This window comes from Xenopus laevis, chromosome 4S (genome assembly GCF_017654675.1).
Source record: "Xenopus laevis strain J_2021 chromosome 4S, Xenopus_laevis_v10.1, whole genome shotgun sequence".
Classification (NCBI taxonomy): Eukaryota; Metazoa; Chordata; class Amphibia; order Anura; family Pipidae; genus Xenopus; species Xenopus laevis.
In genome coordinates this window covers 115,340,370-115,365,326 of record NC_054378.1, presented here as the reverse complement: position 1 = coordinate 115,365,326, position 24,957 = coordinate 115,340,370, and the positions used below count along the sequence as shown (strand labels likewise).

At 39.6% G+C, this 24,957-nt stretch overlaps 1 protein-coding gene across 3 annotated transcripts in view; it reads left to right on the top strand.

Annotated features, from left to right (window-relative positions):
- The window catches only part of nckipsd.S (NCK interacting protein with SH3 domain S homeolog), a 66,724-nt gene that overhangs the window by 25,991 nt on the left and 15,776 nt on the right, over positions 1-24,957 (top strand). For 2 of the 3 annotated variants that reach the window (XM_041591309.1, XM_018259589.2), the window contains exons 3-8: positions 934-1,129; positions 1,424-1,511; positions 2,237-2,817; positions 19,431-19,601; positions 20,257-20,343; positions 22,308-22,446. In XM_041591309.1, coding sequence (XP_041447243.1) covers positions 934-1,129; positions 1,424-1,511; positions 2,237-2,817; positions 19,431-19,601; positions 20,257-20,343; positions 22,308-22,446 — 1,262 coding nt within the window. 3 annotated transcript variants of the gene reach the window in all.

Here is a 24,957-nt window from a genome sequence, read left to right as displayed (position 1 = left end):
CTGGCAGGCTGCTGTTCTTCCTTCTCAATGTAACAATGTGTCTCAGTGGGACATGGGTTTTCACTATTGAGTGTTGTTCTTAGATCTACCAGGCAGCTGTTATCTTGTGTTAGGGAGCTGTTATCTTGTGTTAGGGAGCTGCTATCTGGTTACCTTCCCATTGTTCTTTTGTTTGGCTGCTGGGGAAAAGGGAGGGGGTGATATCACTCCAAATTGCAGTACAGCAGTAAAGAGTGATTGAAGTTTATCAGAGCACAAGTCACATGACTTGGGGCAGCTGGGAAATTGACAATATGTCTAGCCGCATGTCAGATTTCAAAATTGAATATAAAAAAAATCGGGTTTGCTCTTATGAGAAATGGATTTCAGTGCAGAATTTCTGCTAGAGCAGCATTATTAACTGATTCATTTTGAAAAAAAAACAATTTTCCCATGACAGTATCCCTTTAATAGAGTGGTGGTGTTTAACTGCAGTGAGTTCCCTTCTGACTGTGGGTAGTGGTGGAGATGGCTCAGGGAAAAGACCCAGTAATGGGATACACTGGGACCACTGAGAGTTCTGCTGCTCCTTTGCTTAATTAATAGGTCTGTTTTAAAGGACGGAGAGAAATTAGTTCAATGTTTACCATACTTTAGGCAGCTATGGGGCCAGATCAGAATAGAAAAGAGTGCAGAAAGGGTTGCCCATTTTGGCTTACAGATGCTGTATTGTATTTAAAGCACTGCTTTCCATGCTGTAATAATGTTGCCCCAGAATGAACCAGGGCAGTGCAAGCAAGAGATTGCTTTCAAGCACTTGATTCCTACTTTAAGGCAGTAGAAAAGCTCTCTCAGATTGTGGATGGAGGTAGGGTTTATAAGGCAGGAATTAAAGGGTCTGGTGGTTAGAAACCAACAATCATTCTTTATATACTGCTTTTATTTTCCTGATAGGAAGCTTATACATCATCGTAAAGAGACAGAAACAAGAAAGAACCACTCGCCATCCGCTCAGTCTGATTCCATCACTGCTTCCTCCAGTGAGCACCACTTGGATACGGCACGGCATTCTAATGGGGTTTGCCGGACAGAACGTCACATGAGCTTGCCGAATCCAGAGTTCCAGTTAGAGGAGAGCAACCTTTATCAGGTATTTTTACATTTTGCAATCTGAAGAAGCCATACAGTAAAACCTGTAACTCATAACCAACATTTCCAACATTCTTTTTACAAATACACTCTGTATTCTGCACATTCCGTTGTTCCCGCAGAGGGTGCTGCATGGCTATTGTAAAACAGCTGGACATTGCTGAGTGATTTATGAAGTCTCCAGTGCAACCACTTTCAAATATATGAAATGTGCAAAGGCAATAAAATCTTTTTTTAGCACCCTTAAGTACATCCTTAAATATGTGTATATTTTAAGCACAGTGTTGTTGTACAGATTCCCCCACAGCCAAGACGAGCTGCTCCGATCGCTCCTCCGCCCCCCGAGAAGCAGAAGAATCTGCAGAATGCCCTCTGTACTAAAAGTAAGTAGCTCACTGCAATTCCGATGTTTAAAGGACATGTCAACCCAAAAATAATGTTTTACCTAATGAAAGGCAAAGCAACTTTGCAAAATACATTCATTACAAATTTTCAATGGTTTTAAGTTATTTGTGTATGCATTGCTATTGAGAGCATTGTTGGTCCTTTTCTATTCTCGGTCCTGGTGGCTCAGACTGTTGATACAATGTAAGACAAGGCAGTTGATTAACAGACGGGTTTTTGCTGGGGAACTAAGACTTTTGCAACATTGTTTAAAAAGTAACAACCAGGAGTTAAGCAAATGCTTTCAATGGCAGTTTCTTTTTAGAAATAACTTCAAAAGCTCTGGAAATTTTTAATAAATGTATATGGGAAAGTTGCTTAGAATTATGGGATTTTTTTTTATTAGGCAACTTTTTATTTTGGGGTTGACTTGCCCTTCAAAGGCTGCAATAAAATTTCCCTTGTAGAATGAAAATCGGAGGCAACTCTCCTGCTTTCCCCATTTCGAATAATAACCTGAAGTGCACATGTGCAGATATATTGCATATTTGCCTTGCCATGAAAGTTATCCTTGTCTTGTAATTGTATACGTTTAATTTCATTAGGTTTCATTGTGTTTTTATCCTACTGCAGGCAGTGCAACATGCTGGCAGTCGGTAGTGCTTTGCAAGCTGTTCAGGAGAATCTGTCCGTGACTTAAATCTTCCTTTTTTCTGCCTTGCAGGTATCATTGACAAGTCATCAAGGCCTATGTCCAACGCTTCCAACTCAAGTATATCATCTCTTGACACACTTTGCACTTCATCCACAGACTCTGTTCATACAACTTCCAGTCCATGCAATACTCCACCCCCTGTCCCTACAAGGAGCGCACATACTAGAGTGTCCCAGGTTGTAGACCCCAGTAACACTTCAGCCACCGCTGTTCCAAATTCTCACACTAAGCAAGCGGCCCCAGGACCCCCTACTCAAATACAGAATGCATGTGAGAGCGGCCAGACTACACAAACTAAAAGGAATGCTCCAGCTCCCCCTCCCAATGTTGAGGCCTTTAATTCCATCAGCAGTGATACCAAAGTTAAAGCCTCTTTGAAGTCTGCTGCACCTGAATCCCCAACCCATGATGCTATAACTGTTCCGAAAACTATTGCTGCAGAGCTTATTGAAATGGTCCGCAAGAACACCAACCTTAGCTATGAACTTTCCCGGGTGGCAATTGGTGTGATCGTTGGACACATTCAGGCTTCTGTCCCATCCACTGCTTCAGCCATGGAGCAGATACTGGTCTCTCTGGTGGAAAGCAAGGTAAGTCTATTAATTCATATTTTATGCATGTCCTTTCAATCGGTATGCATGATCATTGCATGCTGTCGTTGCTATAAAAACACACCAAAACAATTGTGGATGTTTTAATAAATCTGTGTCCTCAAGCAAAACACTTTTGACTGGAACACTACCCTAAGCACATAATATTTTATTTATCACAGTTTATCATGTTTTCAAAACCATTGTCATGACACTGCATGGACAACTGGCCAGACTGTAGCATTGTGACCAAAACAGGCAGTTTTGAGTGTTCAGCACTAGGCCCGATTAAAGGATAGTATGGTTGGCACCTACAGAACTTCACAGCTCATCTAAGCAGGCCCAATCAGATTCTGATTGGGCCTGGGTGGTTGTGGTTTGTACACGAGTCAGGAGGTTGTTGACATGGTCTACAGCTCATGCATGGGCAGCCATTTCATCATTTGGGCCAGTGCTGTCTAGTTATGACCTAGTAAGTGCTGATGTTTTTTATTAACAATGTCTCTGCTGATATGAACAGCATGGCAGCTCTGCTTGCAAACCGTTGCACAAAAGGAACATTCTGCTCATAAACCTAATTGGCTTTCACCGCCAGAGACTGTGACCTCTCCAGTCCACAATGAACACTGCCGCAAGGCTCATAAGCCTCAGCAACCGCTTCTCCTCTGCCATGCCACTTTGCCAAACCCTGCACTGACTTCCGCTACTTTTCAGAATAAAATTCAAATTAATGACCCTGCCATTCAAAGCAGTTCATAAATCCTCCCCTCCCTACATCTCTGAACTCATCTCTATATACTCACCCATCCGCTTACTAAGCTCCTCTACTAACCTGCTACTTTAAAAGATACTGTCATGGGAAAAAAATTTTTTTTTCAAAATTAATCATTTAATAGTGCTGCTCCAGCAGAATTCTGCACTGAAATCCATTTCTCAAAAGAGCAAACAGATTTTTTTATATTCAATTTTGAAATCTGACATGGGGCTAGACATATTGTCAATTTCCCAGCTGCCCCAAGTCATGTGACTTCTGCTCTGGTAAACTTCAATCAATCTTTACTGCTGTACTGCAAGTTGGAGTGATATCACCCCCCCCTCCCTTTCCCCCCCAGCAGCCAAACAAAAGAACAATGGGAAGGAAACCAAATAACAGCTCCCTAACACAAGATAACAGCTGCCTGGGAGATCTAAGAACAACACTCAATAGTAAAAACCCATGTCTCACTGATGCACATTCAGTTACATTGAGAAGGAAAAACCGCAGCCTGCCAGAAAGCATTTCTCTCTTAAAGTGCAGGCACAAGTCACATGACCAGGGGCAGCTGGGAAATTGACAAAATGTCTAGCCCTATGTCAGATTTCAAAATTGAATATAAAAAAAATCTGTTTGCTCTTTTGAGAAATGGATTTCAGTGCAGAATTCTGCTGGAGTAACACTATTAACTGATACGTTTTGAAAAAACACGTTTTCCGATGACAGGATCCCTTTAACTCTTTTCTCATTACCTCTCCACGTGCTCTCATTCAAGACTTCGCAAGGGCTGAACCCCTCCTCTGGAATTCTCTCCCACGGTCTGTCCGACTTTCTGCCAACCTTTCTGCTTTCAAAAGATCTCTAAAAACATACTTCTTTAGAGAAGCCTACCCTCACTCTTAACTACCAAATGCAATACCACATACAGTAGTACATCTCTCACCCATTAAATTCTGATCTTGCCCACTCCCACACCTTGTGTCTTATTCCCTTACCTTTAGATTGTAAGCTCTTTTGCACAGTGCCTTCCTCACCTTTTGTACCGGTATTGGTTGTGATGTATGTAACTCCATATGTTCTACTTATGTAATTCATGTGATTTAGTTGTAAAAAACACATTTACTTTACAGCGCTGCAAAATATGTTGGCGCTATATAAATACATGCTAATACTAAAACTAATAATACATAGGCAGGTGAAAATACACTATGTGGGCCAGTTGAACCAGTCCTCTGCCTCAGGCCCCACATTTTTGGTGTAGTTATATATTCCCCACTATTTTATTCTATTAACTTAAGTGCTAAAGGGCCATATTCTGGGAGGGGTTTATGGATCTGTAATTCCAGTGCACCCAATGGGCTCTGATACAGTGTCTGACTGGCCCACCGGGATACCAGGAAAACTCCCGTGGGCCCTCCTGCTTATAATCATTTCATGGTCATTATCAATTTCTATGAGAACAAAGAAGCTAAATAGATGGATTAATAGATTATAGTATGTAAAGAAAAGAGTCTAGGAGAATAGAGGTTGAGTGAGCAGAGGAAGAATAATAGTACTGAGAGTGGGCCCCTGGTCTAAAGTTTTTTGGGTGGGCCCCTGGTGTCCCAGGTCAACACTGTGTGGGGGCCCCCTGAGGTAGCAGCCCCAGTGGGCCCAGGACCAAACGAGCGGATCTCTCCCTGATATGCCCACATTGAAGTGGGCGATATCGGGGTGATCAGAATGGAGGCCAAATGGGCGGTCGGATCATGGGACCACATCAACGAAAAGATACGGCTGCTATCCAACGGGATTTTTTAATCTGCCTGATCGGCATTTGCCCGACTTTCAGCCAGACTCCTGCCAGATGGCCCCACACACAGGCCAATAAGCTGCCGACTCTGTCTTTCGGCAGATTTTGTCGGCCTTAGCGGCAGGCGTATGGTAACAGACCAGGCTTCAATTCCTTCTCTTCTTGCCACAAGCCACATGATTAAAATCAGATTTTCCCGTGCTCTACTTTATAGTGTTATCATGTCCTTTGGTTCCAAACCTAAATTGATTTTTTCCCCTCGTGCTCGTGTTTTATGGCTGCTTTGCCTTTGCCTCGACAATTGTTGAAAGAAATTTCCTCTTTGTGTATCAAAGGATTCCATCTGATATATTTCCCTTTTACATGAAATCATGTGTCCTTCATTCGAAGATAGGACGCGATACAAACAGCCAATTTCCATAATATACACAAATAAGCCCTGCCACATCTGATTTGGCCTCTGCTGCTGCACTTTCTATTGAGTTTCTCAGCTGTGCAACTTTGTATTTACCCTTCCTGATCCATAAATACAAAGGATTCTTTTACATTATCCGAAGTACAGCGGCTCTGCTGTGTATCAATTGTTTTCAACTTAATCATGTTAAAGGATGATTATAGAAAGTAAATACATTACTACATTGCTTGCAGCCTTGTTAGATATTCACTGGCATACAAAATATGATTATGTTTGAAGCTGTGGCATGTTTGGCTGCTGTAAAATTAGCAGAGGCATCTATACTTAACCCAGTAGAAGACTTTCTTAGCTGCTCTGCTATAACTGCTTATGAGACATCCACTAAGCACAGTTAGTAAGTGGGTAGACATTGAAGAACTGCACTTTTTGTTCAAATTATTATATTTTGGGGGCTACAGCAGCCTGTGTTTCAAGCCTAGCTTATTAAAGGAACAGGGTGGCCCTTTTGGAGTGCCCAATACCCCTCGTTTTGTACTTCGCTGGTTTATCCATTCCCTAAGCTGAGGGGCTGGACCACCTGTTCCATGTGTTGAGTGATTAACCTATATTGTTCCCTGTGCCCCCCCTTTTTTAGTGGTTTAAAATTTAAAATGAAAACCAACTACAAATTATCTCCGTTAATTTAAAGGTGATCAACCCCTTTAAACTTTGCTCAGATTTGATGCCCCGTTCAGATTTGTTCCCATCCCCTACTCTAAACTGAATTTGCCAAATTGAAATTGTAAATGGAATAATGTTGGCCAAGCTTTTGCACCACCGGATACCCTTCGCCTTTCAGTATTATGCCTCTTTAAATGTCATGGTAGGTTCCATTAATCAGATACATGTAGATTTACATTGGTTTCTGCAGCCCTTGCACATACAGCATGTCTTCATGTCATACCAACTTACTTTCAGCCTTTTCTAAAATCTGATCTAACATTACACTTGCGCATCCTACAGATCGTCACCATTCCTCTTGCATTATTTTATGTAATTCTAAGGCACTCAGCAGGGAGCTCAAATCTGTTAATGGGCTCTGTTTGAAAACCGCGTCTCTGGAGTATCCAGTACATTAGATTTCCTCTACTGTGTAAAAGAGCTTCTCTTTCTGACTGATCTTCTGGGAAGACTTTATTAAATAAAGGATGCAGGGGTGTAACTACAGAGGATGCAGACCCTGCGCCTGCAGAGGGGGCCCTGTGAAGCCCTAATTAATGAACCATTTTAATATGTATTGGTAAAACAGGACAACCTCTGCACATTTGGGGGGGGGCTCTAAAATGAATTTGCTAATATCTAGTTACTCCACTGAAAGGATGAATAAGGGAATGCAGTCTCTAATCTCTCATCTAGGGATGAGCGAATTTTTTAAGTTCCACCGTGGAAATGACGCCCATAGACTCCAATGGGAGAAAACAAATGTTGCGCTTAAAAAAAATTACGCTCGTCTAATTCACTCATCCCTACTCTCATCACATCTACGTCAAGCTGGGAAGCCTATGGAGGTGTACCTCTAACAAGGCTGTATCTTGCACGGCAAAAGCAAGCAACAGGGCACCTTCCATTGATATCATGAAAGACAAATGGGCACATTTACTAAGGGTCGAATATCGAGGGTTAATTAACCCTCGATATTCGACCGTCGAAGTAAAATCCTTCGACTTCGAATATCGAAGTTGAAGGATTTACCGCATTTCCTTAGTTCGTGGGGGCACATTTACTAAGGGTCGAATATCGAGGGTTAATTAACCCTCGATATTCGACCGTCGAAGTAAAATCCTTCGAATATCGAAGTTGAAGGATTTACCGCATTTCCTTAGTTCGTACGATCGAAGGATTTTAATCCATCGATCGAACGATTTTCCTTCGATCAAAAAAACCTAGGAAAGCTTATGGGGACCTTCCCCATAGGCAAACATTGATGCTCGGTAGGTTTTAGGTGGTGAAGTAGGGAGTCGAAGTTTTTTTTTAAAGAGACAGTACTTTGACTATCGAATGGTCGAATAGTCGAACGATTTTTTTCCGATTCGAAGTCGTAGTCGAAGGTCAAATTGGCCAAAAAAACATTCGAAATTCTAAGTTTTTTTTATTCTATTCCTTCACTCGAGCTAAGTAAGTGTGCCCCTGGGTATGTTAAAATGCTAGGGACCTATTCACCCCTGCACTTGTGTACAGTACTATTATATTGGAAAGGGAGCTCTCTCAATATTTGGGGTTCTATGTTACTTCAGGGAAAATACTACAAAAATGTGCCTGTCATGAATTTTTCTAAGATGCTTCAGCAGATGTGATTAGAATGACTTGCAGGATAATGGGGCTGCCTGACTCAGACTGAAAGGAATTATGGCTCAAAGCTTGGAATGCAAATGGATTTTCAGCAGACAAGCCTCACTCTGCTTATTGGAACTGCTGGCTATTTGCTGAGTCGGCTTTGGCAATGTGTGCACTTTTCTGTGCTTAGTGGAATCCTTCCTCAGGAATAAAGATCTCACTGTGACCCAAGCGGAACTGCCAGAGCTTCTGGATTAGTCAGCTGGGCAAAAACGTATTTGCGTGGTCACAATGATGCAAAAAAAAGTGTTGCAGGAGAAAGACTTTGAATTGTAAAGGTCAGCAATATTTTATTTAGGAAAGTATAAAATTGTTGAGAACTAATGGTTTAAACAGCACAAGCTATATAATTCATTGCTACTCCATGTAAACATCATCAGAAATATGGAAACAACAATTCCAAAGAGAGAATTCCTAAAGAGCCACATTTAGTAGATGAGATCCATGCAGAACACAAGAAGATTGGAGTCTTTTTCGAGCAGACCTTGGAGCTCTTTCTAGGTGACATTTGCACTGAAGAAAAATAAAATAATACCTCTCCACTTCCAAATATGAAAAATTGATGTTGGCCATAACAAAAGATCCCCATCATTCTCATGGTCTGATGTGCCCACAAGCCCATACCATGATCTGGCGCCTCTTCTACTTTTCAGTATAAATTGGGATGGGTTTTTTCTGTTTTTGCAGCTTAAGGATGGCTTGTTTCACCTGCATGGAGAGCTCCTTTGACCACATGTTTGTTCACAGCAAAATCTTCCACATTCAAGCATCCCCCTCTCAAATCAACTCCAGGGCTTTTATCTGCTTCATTGATATTGACATAATGAAGGAATTGCCCACACCTACCCATAAAAATAGCCTTTGAGTCAATTTTCCAATTACTTTTGAGCCCCTGAATTAAAGCTGAAATTCTGCAGTTCAACTGCATCTGAATTGTTTCATTTAAAATTCATTGTGGTGATGTACAGAACCAAAATTAGAAAAATTTATGGACCTAACTGTACCTAATTGCCTGGAACAAGAAAAATAAGAGCACACCAAGGCAGTACTACGTGATGCTTAAATTTACACCACCCAGTCATTTTGTTCCATTTTCCTTTAATTTTTGTAATTATGCTTTGTAATAATAACAAGGTAGCACCTTGTACTTGTAATAATAACTAAGCTTCATAAATTTAATTCCCAAGCCTTTATGTGGCATAATAAACACGGATTACAGCTCTGTTATTTTTCATGCGCAAGCCTGTTAAAAACATACATTACATAAAATGTTCATATGTATTTACATTTATATATTTCCATAAATAAAGGAAATTAATTTGACAATGTTGGAGTGTTAGAGAGTTATCTCTCTGTATAATTGAACCCTAATCCTTTGTGTTTATTTAAAGGGTTTAAGTTAACTTTTAGTATGTTATAGAATGGCTAATTCTAAGTAACTTTTCATTTATTTATTTTTTTACTTTTATAGTTTTTCAGGTATTTGCCTTTTTTTCTTCTGCCCTGTTCCAGCTTTCAAATGGGGGTCACCGACCCCATCTAAAAAACAAATGTTCTGTAAGGCTACAAATGTATTGTTATTGCTATATGTTATTACTCATCTTTCTATTTAGGCCTCTCCTATTCATATTCCAGTCAGTGCATGGTTCCAAGTCAGTGCATGGTTACTAGGGTAATTTGGATCCTAGCAACCGGATTGCTGAAATTGCAAACTGGTGAGCTGCTTAATAAGAAGCTAAATAACTCAAAAAACACAAATAATAAAAAATGAAAGCCAAAAGCAAATTGTCTCAGAATATCACTCTCTACATCAGTGATCCCCAAGCAGTAGCTTGTGAGTAACATGTTGCTCTCCGACCCCTTGCATGTTGCTCTCAGTGGCCTCAAAGCAAGTGCTTATTTTTGAATTCCAGGTTTAAAGGCAATTTTTGGCTGCATAAAAACAGGTGCACTGCCAAACAGAGCCTCAATGTAGGCTGACAATCCACATAGGGGCTACCAAATGGCCAATCACCGCACTTATTTGGCACCCAAGAAAATATACCAACTCCTTTTATTTCTGAATGTTGCTCACAGGTTCAAAAGGTTGGAGATCCCTGCTCTACATCATACTAAAAATGAATTTAAAGGAGAACAACCCCTTTAAGTAATTTCCACTATTTTCCATGATACGGTCCAATTATCCACTATTCAGCGTGGTCTATAAGGTTTTTAAAGTGATACTGACACTAAAAAATGACTTTTTAAAATATGAAAGTATATTAAAAGTTACCTATAGATCATGTTGATTGTTTTTTACTGAGAGGTTTGTTTTTGTAAGTAACTGTTAGTTGAAGTTTTTACCCGACAGTTTTGCCAACCTGACTGTCCCATCTCAGCCTGTCCGTTAAAGTTTCTAATACTAACAGACTCCTGCTGCACAAAAATGGCAGCCCCCTCATACAGGAACATGGGGTATCAGACAGGTAATGTAAAAGCATTATGCAAATACTTTATGGCAAAGTTATAAGTAGCTTTCAAAGGCAATATTATGATAGATGTAACAAAGAATTTAATTTCTGGTGTCAGTATCTGTTTAAGCATGTTTTGGGCCATAAAAAAATCTTAAAGGGACATGTCTGGGCCACATTTGAATAGTCTTGTATAATTTTACGAATTATAATAAATATACATACACGCACATATTGCAGGCAAACATAGTGTGTAAGGAGAGTATGACATCCCATACCCCATTCTTCTATAGCTGCACTAAGCACCTTAGCAGTGGGGAGAATTTTGCTTTAGGACTGTCTATATGCCCACTGGCAATTTCATTGTGTTGGTTTAACTGACAAATTATATGGACTAACACAAATGCATTGCAGGAACAATGATAAACTTAAAATTACATTTTACAGTATTTAAACTCATATTTGTCTTGTGCTTAACTTATATTTCAGCTAACGGCAAGGCCTTTTGATCTTCCAAAAAATCATTTGCAGTTCTGCCATGCTTTTTTATTATTGTTGTTTTGCTATGGGGCCATAAAATTCACTCCGGAACTGAATCAATTTCTCACTGATTTAGTTACTTAATAATACAAGTTCACACTTAATCAAATATCTATTGAATAATCAGCATCTTTAGTGCAAATCTGAACCCACCGAAGGGAAGATTCACAGTAACGGCACAGTTGATGGGAGCCCAATTGGTTAATTAACATTAATATGTCAAAAAAAATATGTTTTGTGTACCTGTAATTTACTCAAACCAGTTATCCAGAATGCTCGGAACCTGGGGTTTTACAGATTACAGGTCTTTCTGTAATTTGGATCTTCATACCTTAAAGGAAAACTATACCCCCAAAATGAATACTTAAGCAACAGATAGTTTATATCAAATTGAATGACATATTAAAGAATCTTACCAAACTGGAATATATATTTACATAAATATTGCCCTTTTACATCTCTTGCCTTGAACCACCATTTCGTGACTCTATCTGTGCTGCCTCAGAGATCACCTGACCAGAAATACTACAACTCTAACTGTAACAGGAAGAAGTGAGGAAGCAAAAGGCAGAACTCTGTCTGTTAATTGGCTCATGTGACCTTACATGTGGTTTGTATGTGTACACAGTGAATCTTACGATCTCAGGGGGCGGCCCTTATTTTTTAAAATGGCAATTTTCTATTTATGATTACCCAATGGCACATACTACTAAAAAAGTATATTATTATGATAATGGTTCATTTACATGAAGCAGGGTTTTACACATGAGCTGTTTTACTCAGTATCTTTTAATAGAGACCTACATTGTTTGGGGGGTATAGTTTTCCTTTAAGTCTACTAGAAAATCATTTAAACCTTTAAAAAAACCCAATAGGCTGGTTTTGCCTCCAATAAGGATTAATTATATCTCCATTTGGATCAAGTACAAGGTACTCTTTTATTACAGATATGAGATCCATTATCCAGAAACTCATCAAGAAAGCTCTGAATTAGGGAAAGGCCGTCTCCCATAGAGTCCATTTTATCCAATTAATCCAAATTTGTAAACATGATTTTCTTTCTTTCTGTAATAATAAAACAGTTCCTTGTACTTGATCCTAACGGAGATATAATTAATCCTTATTGGAAGCAAAACCAACCTATTGGGTTTATTTAATGTTTACAAGATTTTCTAGTAGACTTAAGGTATGAAGATCCAAATTATGGAAAGATCTGAAAGCCCCAGGTCCCGAGCATTCTGGAAAACAGGTCCCATTCTGGTACTACAAAGAAAAAGGAAATACTTTTTTTAAAATTGGATTATTTGAAATCTATGGCAGATGGCCTTCCCGTAATTGCCGAACTTTATGCATAACGTGTTTCCAGATAACGAATCCCATTTCTTTATTGATTTTTGTTTTTCCCATGTTCTCTTTGCAAAGTGGTCTGTATTAAAGGAATTGTTCAGTGTGAAAATAAAAACTGTATAAATAGATAGGCTGTGCAAAATAAAAAATGTTTCTAATATAGTTAGTTAGAAAATATAGCCAAACATGTAATATATAAAGGCTGGAATGATTTGATGTATAACATGTCTGTCAGAACACTACTTCCTGCTTTTCAGCTCTCTTGATTTACACTGACTGGTTACCCTGGTTACCAGGCAGTAACCAATCAGAGATTTGAGGGGGGGCCACATGGGTCATATCTGTTGCTTTTGAATCTGAGCTGAATGCTGAGGATCAATTACAAACTCACTGAACAGAAATGTACCATGTGGCCCCCCTTCAAGTCGCTGACTAACTCAGAGTTATAGAGCTGAAAAGCAGGAAGTTGGATTCTGGCTGTTTTATTAGACATCTGTTCACTCCAGCCTTTATACATTACATTTCTGGCTAACTAACTATATTAGAAACATTTTTTATTTTGCACAGCCTATCTATTTACCCAGTTTTTATTTTCACACTGAACTGTTCCTTTAATAATTGTGGAATTGGGGCTTTGCAGGCTTTTTAATGGTTCATTCATATTTGTCACATAACATCATGTCTCTGTTCATGCTTGCAGCTAAGGAGCTGGGAAAGGTGCAAGGACAGCATTGCTTGATTCATAATATGGGTTTTGATTTTTTTTTTTAAAAAAAAACAATTTGGCAGAGCTGGTGGGAGGCCACACCAAGCATATGATTGCAAACCTTATTGTTATGGAGCACTTTCGACTACAGCTTTGCTAAATAAGCGTTGATAGGCAAATAAAAGACATATATAGATGATGAAAAACGCTCAATACAGTATGCAGAAACAACAAGTTTTTCGGCAGTTTTTCACTCTAATTTGGTCCCTTTAATTTGGGATGGAGTTCAGATCAGAGATCCTTGGGAAGTTTATGTATGTAGTTAAAAACCTAATGGTTTATTTTTGGGTATACAATCTAGTATACAATCTGGGATAGAATGATGATGAATTTAAAGGGATCCTGTCACCGGAAAACATGTTTTTTTCAAAATGCATCGGTTAATAGTGATCTCCAGCAGAATTCTGCACTGAAATCCATTTCTCAAAAGAGCAAACAGATTTTTTTGTATTCAATTTTGAAATCTGACCTGGGGCTAGACATTTTGTCAATTTCCCAGCTGCCCCTGGTCATGTGACTTGTGCCTGCACTAGGATAGAAATGCTTTCTGGCAGGCTTCTGTTTTTCGTTCTCAACGTAACTGAAGGAGTATCAGTGGGATATGGGTTTTTGCTATTGAGTTTTGTTTTTATATCTACCAGGCAGCTGTTATCTTGTGTTAGGGCTATTCCACACGGGGAGATAGCGACGCGTTTGTGGTCGCGGCGACAAAGCGCCGCGACCGGCGCAGGCGACAGTTTTGTATGGGCGCCTATGTAAAAACGCCTGTGCTAACCACACGAGGCGATGCGCTTTTCAACAGTCGCCTGAAAATGCCTCGCCAGGCTTTTTCAGGCGACTGTTGAAAAGCGCATCGCCTCGTGTGGTTAGCACAGGCGTTTTTACATAGGCGCCCATACAAAACTGTCGCCTGCGCCGGTCGCGGCGACTGTCGCGGCACTTTGCCGCCGCGACCGCAAACGCGTCGCTATCTTCCCGTGTGGACTAGCCCTTAGGGAGCTGTTATCTGGTTACCTTCCCATTGTTCTGTTGTTTGGCTGCTGGGGGGAAAGGAAGGGGGTGATATCACTCCAACTTGCAGTACAGCAGTAAAGAGTGATTGAGGTTTATCAGAGCACAAGTCACATGACTTGGGGCAGCTGGAAAATTGACAATATGTCATCCCCATGTCAGATTTCAAAATTGAATATAAAAAAATCTGTTTGCTCTTTAGAGAAATGGATTTCAGTGCAGAATTCTGCCGGAGCAGCACTATTAACTGATTCATTTTGGAAAAAAAATTTTTTCCCATGACCGTATCCCTTTAATTTAAATTGTTTCCCAGTTGGAGAAGTATTGCACATAACATTGGACTTTCTTAATACATTTTCCCAGGTAAGTTGACACTGTCTCATGCCAGCCTGTATCATTTTCTAACTTTTAATTCGTTCACAGAAGGTTGATACGTGCAGGAATCTGTGTCTCATTATACTTCAGCCTGTGCTCATTTTCTTGGGGAGGCAAATGCCGTTAGTGTGGAAATATAAACTAATAACAGTATGGCACTCATGAGTGAAATTGCAGTTTAAAAGAAGAATTGAATTTGTTAAGCGTTAAAATTATTTCATATGTCAGACGCTGACAAGGTGTAACATTCCTTTCAATGTTATTTAATGTGTAGAATTATTATTATTTTTTTTTTTAAACCGTCTCTCATCTGGAATCTTTAAGCCCTAAACAGAGTTTGAGCTCTAGAATATGACAACTTCCATAGAGATTTTTCTACACTAGCCTCCACTCTTTCTTATCACTGTTTTTTCTACAATATAGTTTTATCTCCTTCTCTCTTATCTTACATAACCTCTACCCCTGAAAACTACTTAGGAAGATCACACAGAATTTTTCAAGTAGGGGGTTATAACTATTTGCTGCCCCCCATGGCCTACACTAATGAACCTATCAGTGGCCATCCCATGCACTGTTACCTGACCTTCTCTTCATGCTGATAAAGGTAGAAGCATTCTGGCATAATGTGAAGCCAATAGCTAATGCGCATTAGCATAGCTGTAAAAAGCCTTTCATAGCTAAAGAAATGACAACAAAACAGCCTCTGTCTGTTTCTGTATTGCCTTATAGATGAGGTCATTCTGTGGGTATGATGTCATCAATATGCTTAAGGACAGAGGTTAATGTTCTGTTAATGTGGCAAGGCATTAATCATATGTGAGATGCTTTTACATTAAAGGAGACAAATAGGATAAATGGAACCTCCCTAGTTTTGTAGGCAATAATGTATACTATATGGTGCTGGTTTTACTTTTGGTCGTAAATCAATATTATCTTCAAAAATAGGCCCTTTATTTGAGCTCCCCATAGATCAGGGATCCCCAACCTTTTGAATCCGTGAGCAACATTCAGAAGTAAAAGGAGTTAGGGAGCAGTGCAAGCATGAAAATGGTTCTAGAGGTGCCAAATAAGTGCTGTGATTGGCCATTTGGTAGCCCCTATGTGGATTGTCAACCTTCATTTTGAGGCTCTGTTTGGCAATGCACCTGGTTTTTATGCAATCAAAACTTCTCCTCCAGGCCTCCAAGCCTGGAATTCATAAGCACCTGATTTGAGGCCACTGGGAGCAACATCCAGGGGGTTGGAGAGCAACATGTTGCTCATGAGCTACTGGTTGAGGACCACTGCCATAGATGTTCTCTGGTCCCTGTCCGTGTTTCAAATGAGGGGTCGGTGTGCTCTAACCGTCCCTGCCAAAAGAACAGTAGGAGAGGCATAGCCAATCACAGCCCTTCAGTCACACAAGCAGAGACAGGCCTCGTATCTCTATCAGGTCAGCCTAGCTGCTAATTGGTTAATATCCTACAGTGCAGTGTGCTGAGTACAAGTTGGAACTTTGAGTGTTAGTGACCTTTATCAGTATTAATTGATATATAAGCCATATGTTTATCCTTATGGCGCTGATGAAGGTCACTAAATTTTGGGCTTTCCATTGGATCAATAAAGCACTTTGTGTGATGACCTCATGAGTGCAGTCCCTCTTTATCTTGTATATATGACATCTCTAGTACTGGTCATTTTTGCATTACAATAAGAACTCTTGTCAGTAACAGGATATATTTAGAGAATCTATAACAGGCACAGGGTTTGCCCCCGGTCTAGTAGCCCATACGTGCTGCACACTGTTCTTTTTGTTTGGCCCTATGCTGTAGACTCTGTATCTGACTATCATGTAATTGCAACTGGCATGTAACGTTTGTTTGGGCGTACCATGTTGTGTTCTTCTTCCATGGGTTACAGATGGCTTTTAAGTGGTCACAATCAAACTTAACAGCTGCCGTTTTGTTATTTTATGTATAATTAATGAGCAGTTTGAGTGTTGCCATTTTAAAAGGGAAAGTGTCATTCTCTGAAAAATAGATCTCTATAATTTACAGAAACACTCTTCTCCTTTATACTATATTGTCCCAGCCTACACATCTATCTTTTCTCACCTAGCTTTCCTATTTGCTCCAGACCTTGAACATCCCTGGAGATCCTCAGTCCTATATCAATCTAGCATAGTGTTTCTCAGGCTAAGAGGCTGCTGTCAAACTGACTGCAGGGCAATGTGAAATATTTTGCTTATTCACCATCTTCCTGGGCCCAGCACACCTTCCTTTTTTAGGCAAACAATCAGCCAGCCGCTTACTGGCCTGAAACTTATTTATCCAGATCAAAAAGCCATGAGAAGCAAATTAAGGCTTTTTAAATATACTCTTTGATGGTGCTGTCTGCTACATTGGGACACCTTTCTTTCCTACCAATATGTTTTTCTTGAGCCATGAGGTTCCAAGCCTTGAGTGTATACATTTTAAAAATCCTAAAGGCAAAAGCTAAAGTTGAGTTGTGTTGGAACACCAGTACAGAGCAGATACAAGAAACCCAATGCCCGTTAAGAAAAACCATCCACACAGCAGATGGAGACCAAGCATTAAATAGTTGGACAGAAAAGTATTTCAGATGTGCATTCAAGAACTTAAAAAGATATGTTTTTAAGCAACCTATATAAACCAACTGGTTCTATTTTCATTTTAAACGTATAAGGGTATTGTATCAAACGTTTGCAGTGGTAAAATGGCTGAAAAGTTCTGAATGTAACTTGAGTGCCCATGGCAAAGGATTTTCTGATGTTCACAAGATGCCCCAACAACGTGTGGACTGCTTGTACCCCCAAAAATGTTGCTTAAAAATGCTCAGAGGCAATATTATACTGAATAAAGACAGTAATGTTATATCTATAGCCACCTTGCACCGTTTATTTCTATATTCCCATTATATGAGAAAATCATTTTGTTAATAAGTGAGACTGCTAATGATGTGCAGTACAGGCAGCAGACGTGAGGATGGTAGATCTAATGGCAGGGGTCTGGAGTAGGAGGAGATAGAAACTGTGTAGATCTGTGCATATTCATTTTGCATGCTGTGAAATGGGGAATTGATCATTTATCTCTGTTTATATTCTATTACACGTAGTTAGCGAAGCATTGATAATTATGCATAGCAAGGCATGACGTGTAATCCAGTTTCAGTCTTGGGTTTGTTTTTAGAAAATATTTGCATGTTTGTATGTATGTTAAGTATAACATTATATAGTTATACTAGAATAAACAGTACTGTGCATTTTTGCAATAAAGAAAAACACAAAGAAGCAGGAAAAGCACGAAGAATATGAAGAAGAATATGCAGAGACTTAAAGGAACAGTTCAGTGTAAAAATAAAAACTGGATAATAGTATGTTACAGAATGGCTAATTCTAAAGAACTTTTCAATTGGCCTTCATTTTTGCCTTTGTTATAGTTTTTGAATTATTTGCCTTCTTCTAACTCCTCCCAACTTTCATATGGGGTTCACTGACCCCATCTAAAAACAAATACTCTCTGTCTACAAATGTATTGTTATTGCTACTTTTTATTACTCATCTTTCTATTCAGCCCCTCTCCTATTTATATTCTTGTCTCTTATTCAATCAGTGCATGGTTGCTAGGGTCATTTTTGACCCTAGCAATCAGATCGCTGCTGAATAAAAATCGAAATAATTCCAAAACAAATAATGAAAACCAATTGTTAATAGTCTCAGAATATCGCTCATCATACTAAAAGTTCATTTAAAGTTGAACAACCCCTTTAAATGCCATGAGATAATAGGCACAGAAGGAAAGTTGTCCCTGTAGAGCTTACAATCTGTTATAAATGTTTTGCTACTTCTTTTAAAGGGGACCTGTCACCCAAAAAAAATATTCAAAATCCTAGTTTATCACATTAGTCAAGCAAAGTGAATTTAATTACACTATATAAATTATTTGAATCTTGTTTCTTGCAACTCATAATAATAGCAAGCAGGCAGCAGCCATTTTGTGCACACTGTTACACTGTTGTGCACAAAATTATCTCAGAATCTTGTTTGTGCACCAGAATGGGGGACCTGATGTCCATCCCCATGCCCTCGCTACACAGTTAAATGTTGAAGAGGACGGGGGAATGTGGGGAGGGCAGTGACATCTAGGAAGTGCTGAATTGAAAGTGAAAGTAATTGTTTGCTCCGCCTCTATGCCTAAGGCATAGAGGAGGGGCAGACAATATTTGATTGACAGCTGAGATTTTTAAATGAGCTTACAACAGCTATGAATGCTTTCATAAAAAATATAAATTGAATTTCATGTTTAATTTGAAAAGGACTTTTATTATACAGATAAAAGAGAGTAAACGTGTAGCCTGATGAGATCTTCACCCAATGGTATTTTCAGACCTGTCCAGTGCCAGTCATTTTGGTCCCATACATTGGCCAATAAGCTGCAGACATAGTTGTGAAAGATAGGTGCTGTACTGCAGAGGCTGATTGGTTGCACTTATGTTAATAAATCAGCTCTTGGATGTGAATGTAGGAACTGCTTTCCATTGACTGCAAAGGTTAACAAATAGCCCTCAGCTTCTGATGAGATGCATTATTGTATTTGAGGGAAGCTCAAGAGACACAAAAAAATTGTCTCCTGTGAAAGCTCTAGCACAGCACTGGTATCCATTTTAAGGAAAATAGCACAAATTATATGATCAGAGGATTAGGCCCTGATTATACAGCGCTAAGCAGCTTACCCACTTAAAGTCGATGATAAATTGACAAAAGAACTGAAATCTGTGTATTCTATTGACAGGATTCGGGCTCGGGATTACCTTCGGGGCAGGTTTGCCATGATGAGCAGCGCATGGAAGTGATATTTGCCGATCTGGCCAGACACAAAGATGACGCTCAGCAACGCAGCTGGGCCCTGTACGAAGATGAAAATGTGATTCTTTGTTACCTGGAGGAGTTGCTCCTGATACTGGTGGGTGTTTTTATTCAGCGGAACAAAGCTAAATATTAACAGGTTTGCAGTGTTCATAAATCAGTCTTGATCCTATTGTTTTTTTATATTAATGGGACCCAATTTTTTTTCTGACATGTCTTTCAGTTATAGGCCAGGGACCAACAAGAGACTATAACTTTGCCTTTAAGTGAAAGGTCTCTTAAAATACCCTGTTGTGTCTCCCATAGCTGCGGCAACTTACAGGAAATACTGCTTACATCTAGTAACCAGTGGAAACATTGGGCTTTGATGTTCAGAACAACCCTGTGAGCACAGGTAGCACAGTAATGCCTGTTTGTGCAGTTTGTTTTCTCTGGGTATCCTGCTGAAGTCATCAGGGACAGCGTTTGGGGCTTCCAATTCTCTGCAACCCCCTGCCATAGTCACTGACTTGCTGATTACAAGATTCCTTATCAGCTTCCATGCGCTTATTTTATTTTGTAATCCCATTAGTAAAAACAAAAACTGTTCTCAATAAGATGTGATGATGATGTGACTCTGACATCCCACAGTATTCAGATTATAAATCTACAGTATAAGTATGATCACCCCCAGTCTGATATGGCAGTGCATTCCAGAACCTAGAGACTCTGTATCCAGCAAGTATGAGAAACACCTCCTTGTTTCCTTTCAGACAGATGCTGACCCAGAAGTGTGCAAGAAGATGTGCAAGAGGAACCAGTTTGAGGCCGTTCTTTCCCTTGTGGCTTATTATCAAATGGTAAGTGGAGCTTCAGACCTTCCCTGCCAATGAATTCTGTAGGCTTATCGATGTGTGTAGACCGCAATCAAGGAAAGCATCTGCCAGATTCCAAAAAAATGGGAACAATTTCTGGCCTTGTTCCACGAATTTGTTTTGTGTTCAGCATTTTGCCGAACACCGTAATTAATAACTGATTCACGCTTGCTAAAGAATGCTGAAAAATCTAATTTTTCCGTCAATGAAAAGCGTTCCACTGATTGTTTGTACAATTACAGATTAGGCCTCGTAAATCGAATTAGTAATGGCCACGCATTCTAATTATTCTACTACATTCATTAATATTACTGTATGTTTGAATGAGGTTTCCTTCTGGTACTGGAGCCAGCTCGGTCACTGGTAAGTCAAGGGAAATATGGATGAGGATAATGATGTAGCATATGAATAAATCTCCTTCTCTCCAATTGAAAATCAGGACATAACCATATATACATATAAAACACAAGAGCCATGAATATCTTGTAAATTATATCCTTATAAAACGGTGAGTTCTGATGTCATTTCTGTCACATGACTCCCTCGTGTTTTTATATGGTCATGAAACTCCTCGGTAACTTATAATATCCTTATATTTTACAAGAGGGGGTACTTTATTCACTATATAATACACAAGAGCCATGATTATCCTGTAAATTATATCCTTGTGATGTCATCCCTTATAATGGGTGCTATTTGATGCAATTTGTGTCCCATGACTCCCTAAAATATGTTAATTAGAAAAATTACTGTAGCTTCAACATATGAGGGTAGTAGAAGTCATCCTGGAGTTTCATGATCTGTATTATATGGACATGAAACTCCTAGATGATTTATAATATCCTTATAATTAGGGATGCACCAAATTTTTTATTTTGGACTCGGCCGAACCCCCAAATCCTTTGTGAAAGATTTAACTGGATCCGAGCCCTAATTTGCATATGCAAATCAATAAGGGGAAGGGAAAAAGAGAACCCAGCGCGCAGCTAAAAACTTTTTTACTTCCTTTTTTCATGACAAAAAGTCACATAATTTTAAGGATTCGCTTCAGCCAGGCACAAGGTTTCGGCCGAATCTGAATCCTGCTGAAAATGGCCGAATATCGAAACTTGGATTCGATGCATCCCTACTTATAATACACAAAAGGCATGAATATCCTGTAAATAATATCCTTATAAGCGACTCTTAGTGATGTCATCAGTTTTAAACGGAGCTCAGTGATGTCATTTTTGTCACATGACTCACTAAAACTTGTGTACAATAAATAAAGTATCCCTTGTGGGAAAATATGAGGATATTAGAAGTAACCTCAGAGTTCCATGACCTGTATAAAAGCATGTATGCCTTCAGCCTCGTGCTTTTATATGGTCGTGGAACTCCTCTGTGACTTATAATATCTTTATATTTTACAATAGGGTTACTTTATTCATTGTATATATTACATTTTTCCTTATATATGCCTTGCCCCTGATATAGTAAGTTCACACCCAGTTATATATCCTGCCCAGTCCTTCCTGGCACCCAACCCAATTTCTTTTTAGGATTATGGTACATGGATGCAACTGATTTAAACCTTCTGTGAACACACTGACAATTTGCATTGATATGTAATGAGTTTTGCTGGGCCATTCTGCTTAGGCTTCTAGAGGTGCTGTTTCATTGTGAGTATTGGGAACATGACTCTTCCAAGGGGAGCAGTATTAAATGTAAATCCTGCTGATTAATACAGTACATGTTACTCTGCACAGTAAAGCATACTCTGGCAATGGTAATTGCTGTGACTATAAAATTGGTCATTAGAAAGCCCTAGTATTGAGTACACAAGAAAATGTAAAATTAATTAACGCATAAGAGCAAAAGCCCAGAATGGCAATTGCCCAATGCTTAAATATTTAAGTGCACATATGTTTGCTCAAGTCATACCCTGACATAAGTGTGTTGTTTGATAGGAGCACCGAGTGTCATTACGGCTGCTGCTGTTGAAGTGTTTCGGTGCCATGTGCAATCTGGATGCATCAATTATTTCTGCTCTTGTTAACTCCGTCCTTCCCATGGAGCTAGCGCTTGACATGCAGACGCATACTCAGGGTAAGTCTGTCCTGAAAACATTGGTCTTTTAAAGCTTTAATAATAAATTAAAGACCCAGGCTTTCATGGCCTGTCTTGTCTTTTGACTCCAGTGCATTTTGGAGCAATAATTGCCTGACCCACAAGTGCAGGCGATTCCCATAGGATTCAATGGAAATACAGTAATTGCAAGAGTTGGGTCATCTGCCCACTGAGCTGGAAAATGTTCAGGCTGTGTTGCCTTACAAGAACCCCAACATACAATTTATTGGGGGATTTTACAGCATTCCTACCTAATAGTAACTGGAGGGCACTGTGACTTTAGCTTTTCCTTAAGGGGTAATTGGCCAGCAAACTGGGGCATCATTACAGGTGTCTTGAGAGGTCTTTGGAGATTTGCTGTTGGGTAGGTCAGTAGACAGCTAATCACATCCTCTGACTACGAGACTTGTGAACCCTCAGGCTGCAAATTACCTTGAGTTGGAAATTAGCAGAACTACAGTCTAGTCCAGCCTATGGTTGACACCTGTCATGTTGCAATTCATATCACAATTTAATATTTCACACTGTCATTGGCATCTCAGTTAAGTTTTCCTGCCCAGTATTAACCTAAGACACTTGAATTGAACATTTGACCGTCCAATATTAGTAGCTTTATAAGGGCAGATAGTTGTTGTTAGTAGATTAATATCAGGTAAGTGTCATATCCTCGGTTCTGAGACTATGAAAAATTTTAATATGGGGGGGGGGAGAATCCATCACTTTTGCACCTTCTCCTTAAATATTTAATGGGGATAATTCGTCAGGCTGCAGAAGGAATGGTCTTTTGAGTAACAAGCTCTACTTGTAATTTTAAGTTAAAGTTATTAATATAGCCTTTATTGTCAGTTTCCCAGCTGCCCCAGTCATGTGACTTGTGCCAGCACTTTAGGATGGAACTACTTTCTGGCAGGCTGTTCTTTTGTCCTACTTAATGTAACTGAATCAGTCTCAGTGGGACTTAGCTTTTACTATTGAGTGATGTTCTTAGATCTACCAGGCAGCTGTTATCTTGTGTTAGGGAGCTGCTATCTGGTTACCTTCCCATTGTTCTGTTGTTAGGCTGCTGGGGATAAAGGGAGGGGGTGATATCACTCCAACTTGCAGTACAGCAGTAAAGAGTGAATGAAGTTTATCAGAGCACAAGTCACATGACTGGGGGCAGCTGGGAAACTGACAATATGTCTAGCCCCATGTCAGATTTCAAAATTAAATACAAAAATATCCCTTTAAGGTGGCCATAGACGTAGAGATCCCCTCATTTGGCGATGTCGCCAAACAAGCGGATCTCTCCCCTATATGCCCACATTGAAGTGGGCAATGAAAGGTTGACATGCATACGTGCCAATCCTTGCAGACCTCTGTACTTGTTTTTCTGTACGACCCTGTACTGTCTCTTCTTAGACAACCTTGCAAAAGCAGCATCATGTACCATAAAAAATGTTATCAGCTTACCTTAGCCAAAATATCTTAGCTTATACGCACGCACATATTTGTCTGTTATTTCTCTCTTTTCTATCCTGAATGCTGAACCTATTACAAGACATATACTATGCTAATACGTCACTATATTGGGATGTCTTTGCTTATACCCTATATAAGCCTATGTTTGGACTACAATAAACGGAACTTGTTATTCTGATCCACTCGTTGGTGTTTCTTGGTGCAAGTTCCCCGGATCCGGAATACGAGGCATTGTTGGCCAGACGAAATCCATAGGCTCCAGTAGCAGTCGGTTCTGTTTTCCCAACAGGCAATATCGGGATGATCCGATCGTTGGGTCCTATAATGGATACGATGCTGGCGGTCAGATCGCAGGACCGCATAGATGCTGCCGCGATCCAACGGGATTTTTTAACCTGCACGATCGAGACCTGGCCGACTTTCAGTCAGATATCGATCAGGGAGGCCCGTTGGATGGCCCCACACACGGGCCAATAAGCTGCCGACTCGGTATGTCAGCAGCTTTTATCAGCCTGTGTATGGGGGCCTTTAGTTTATGAGCCATGTTATATAGTGCATAATTGCTACTGTTAGATCTTTGAAATACTAGTCTCTTAATCTCTTGCTTTCACAGTAGCACCGAGCCAGCTGCAAATATTAAATATTTGACCCTCTAAAGTGCAAGATATTAACACCAGAGTACCATCTGCCAAACCTCCAATTCTGCTCTCAGTGCAGCTTTAGCAGCGTATTAAATTAGAGTAAGAGAGGTTTAATGGGAAATGGCAATGCAATAGCTTGAGTATTTGTGACATATAACAAGCTCCTTATTTCCTTGGCACATTCCCAAGAAATATCAGAGGATAGAAAACTATCTAGATCAGACAGACCTAGGATACTCTGCTTTTTACATTTACCCTTTAGATTGAGAATTCACTTATTCAGCTTTCATAAAAAATGTAACTTTTCTTTTCACATGAATCTTCACATTAATCCTTATTGGAAGCAAATCCAGCCTATTGGGTTTATTTAATGTTTACATGATTTTCT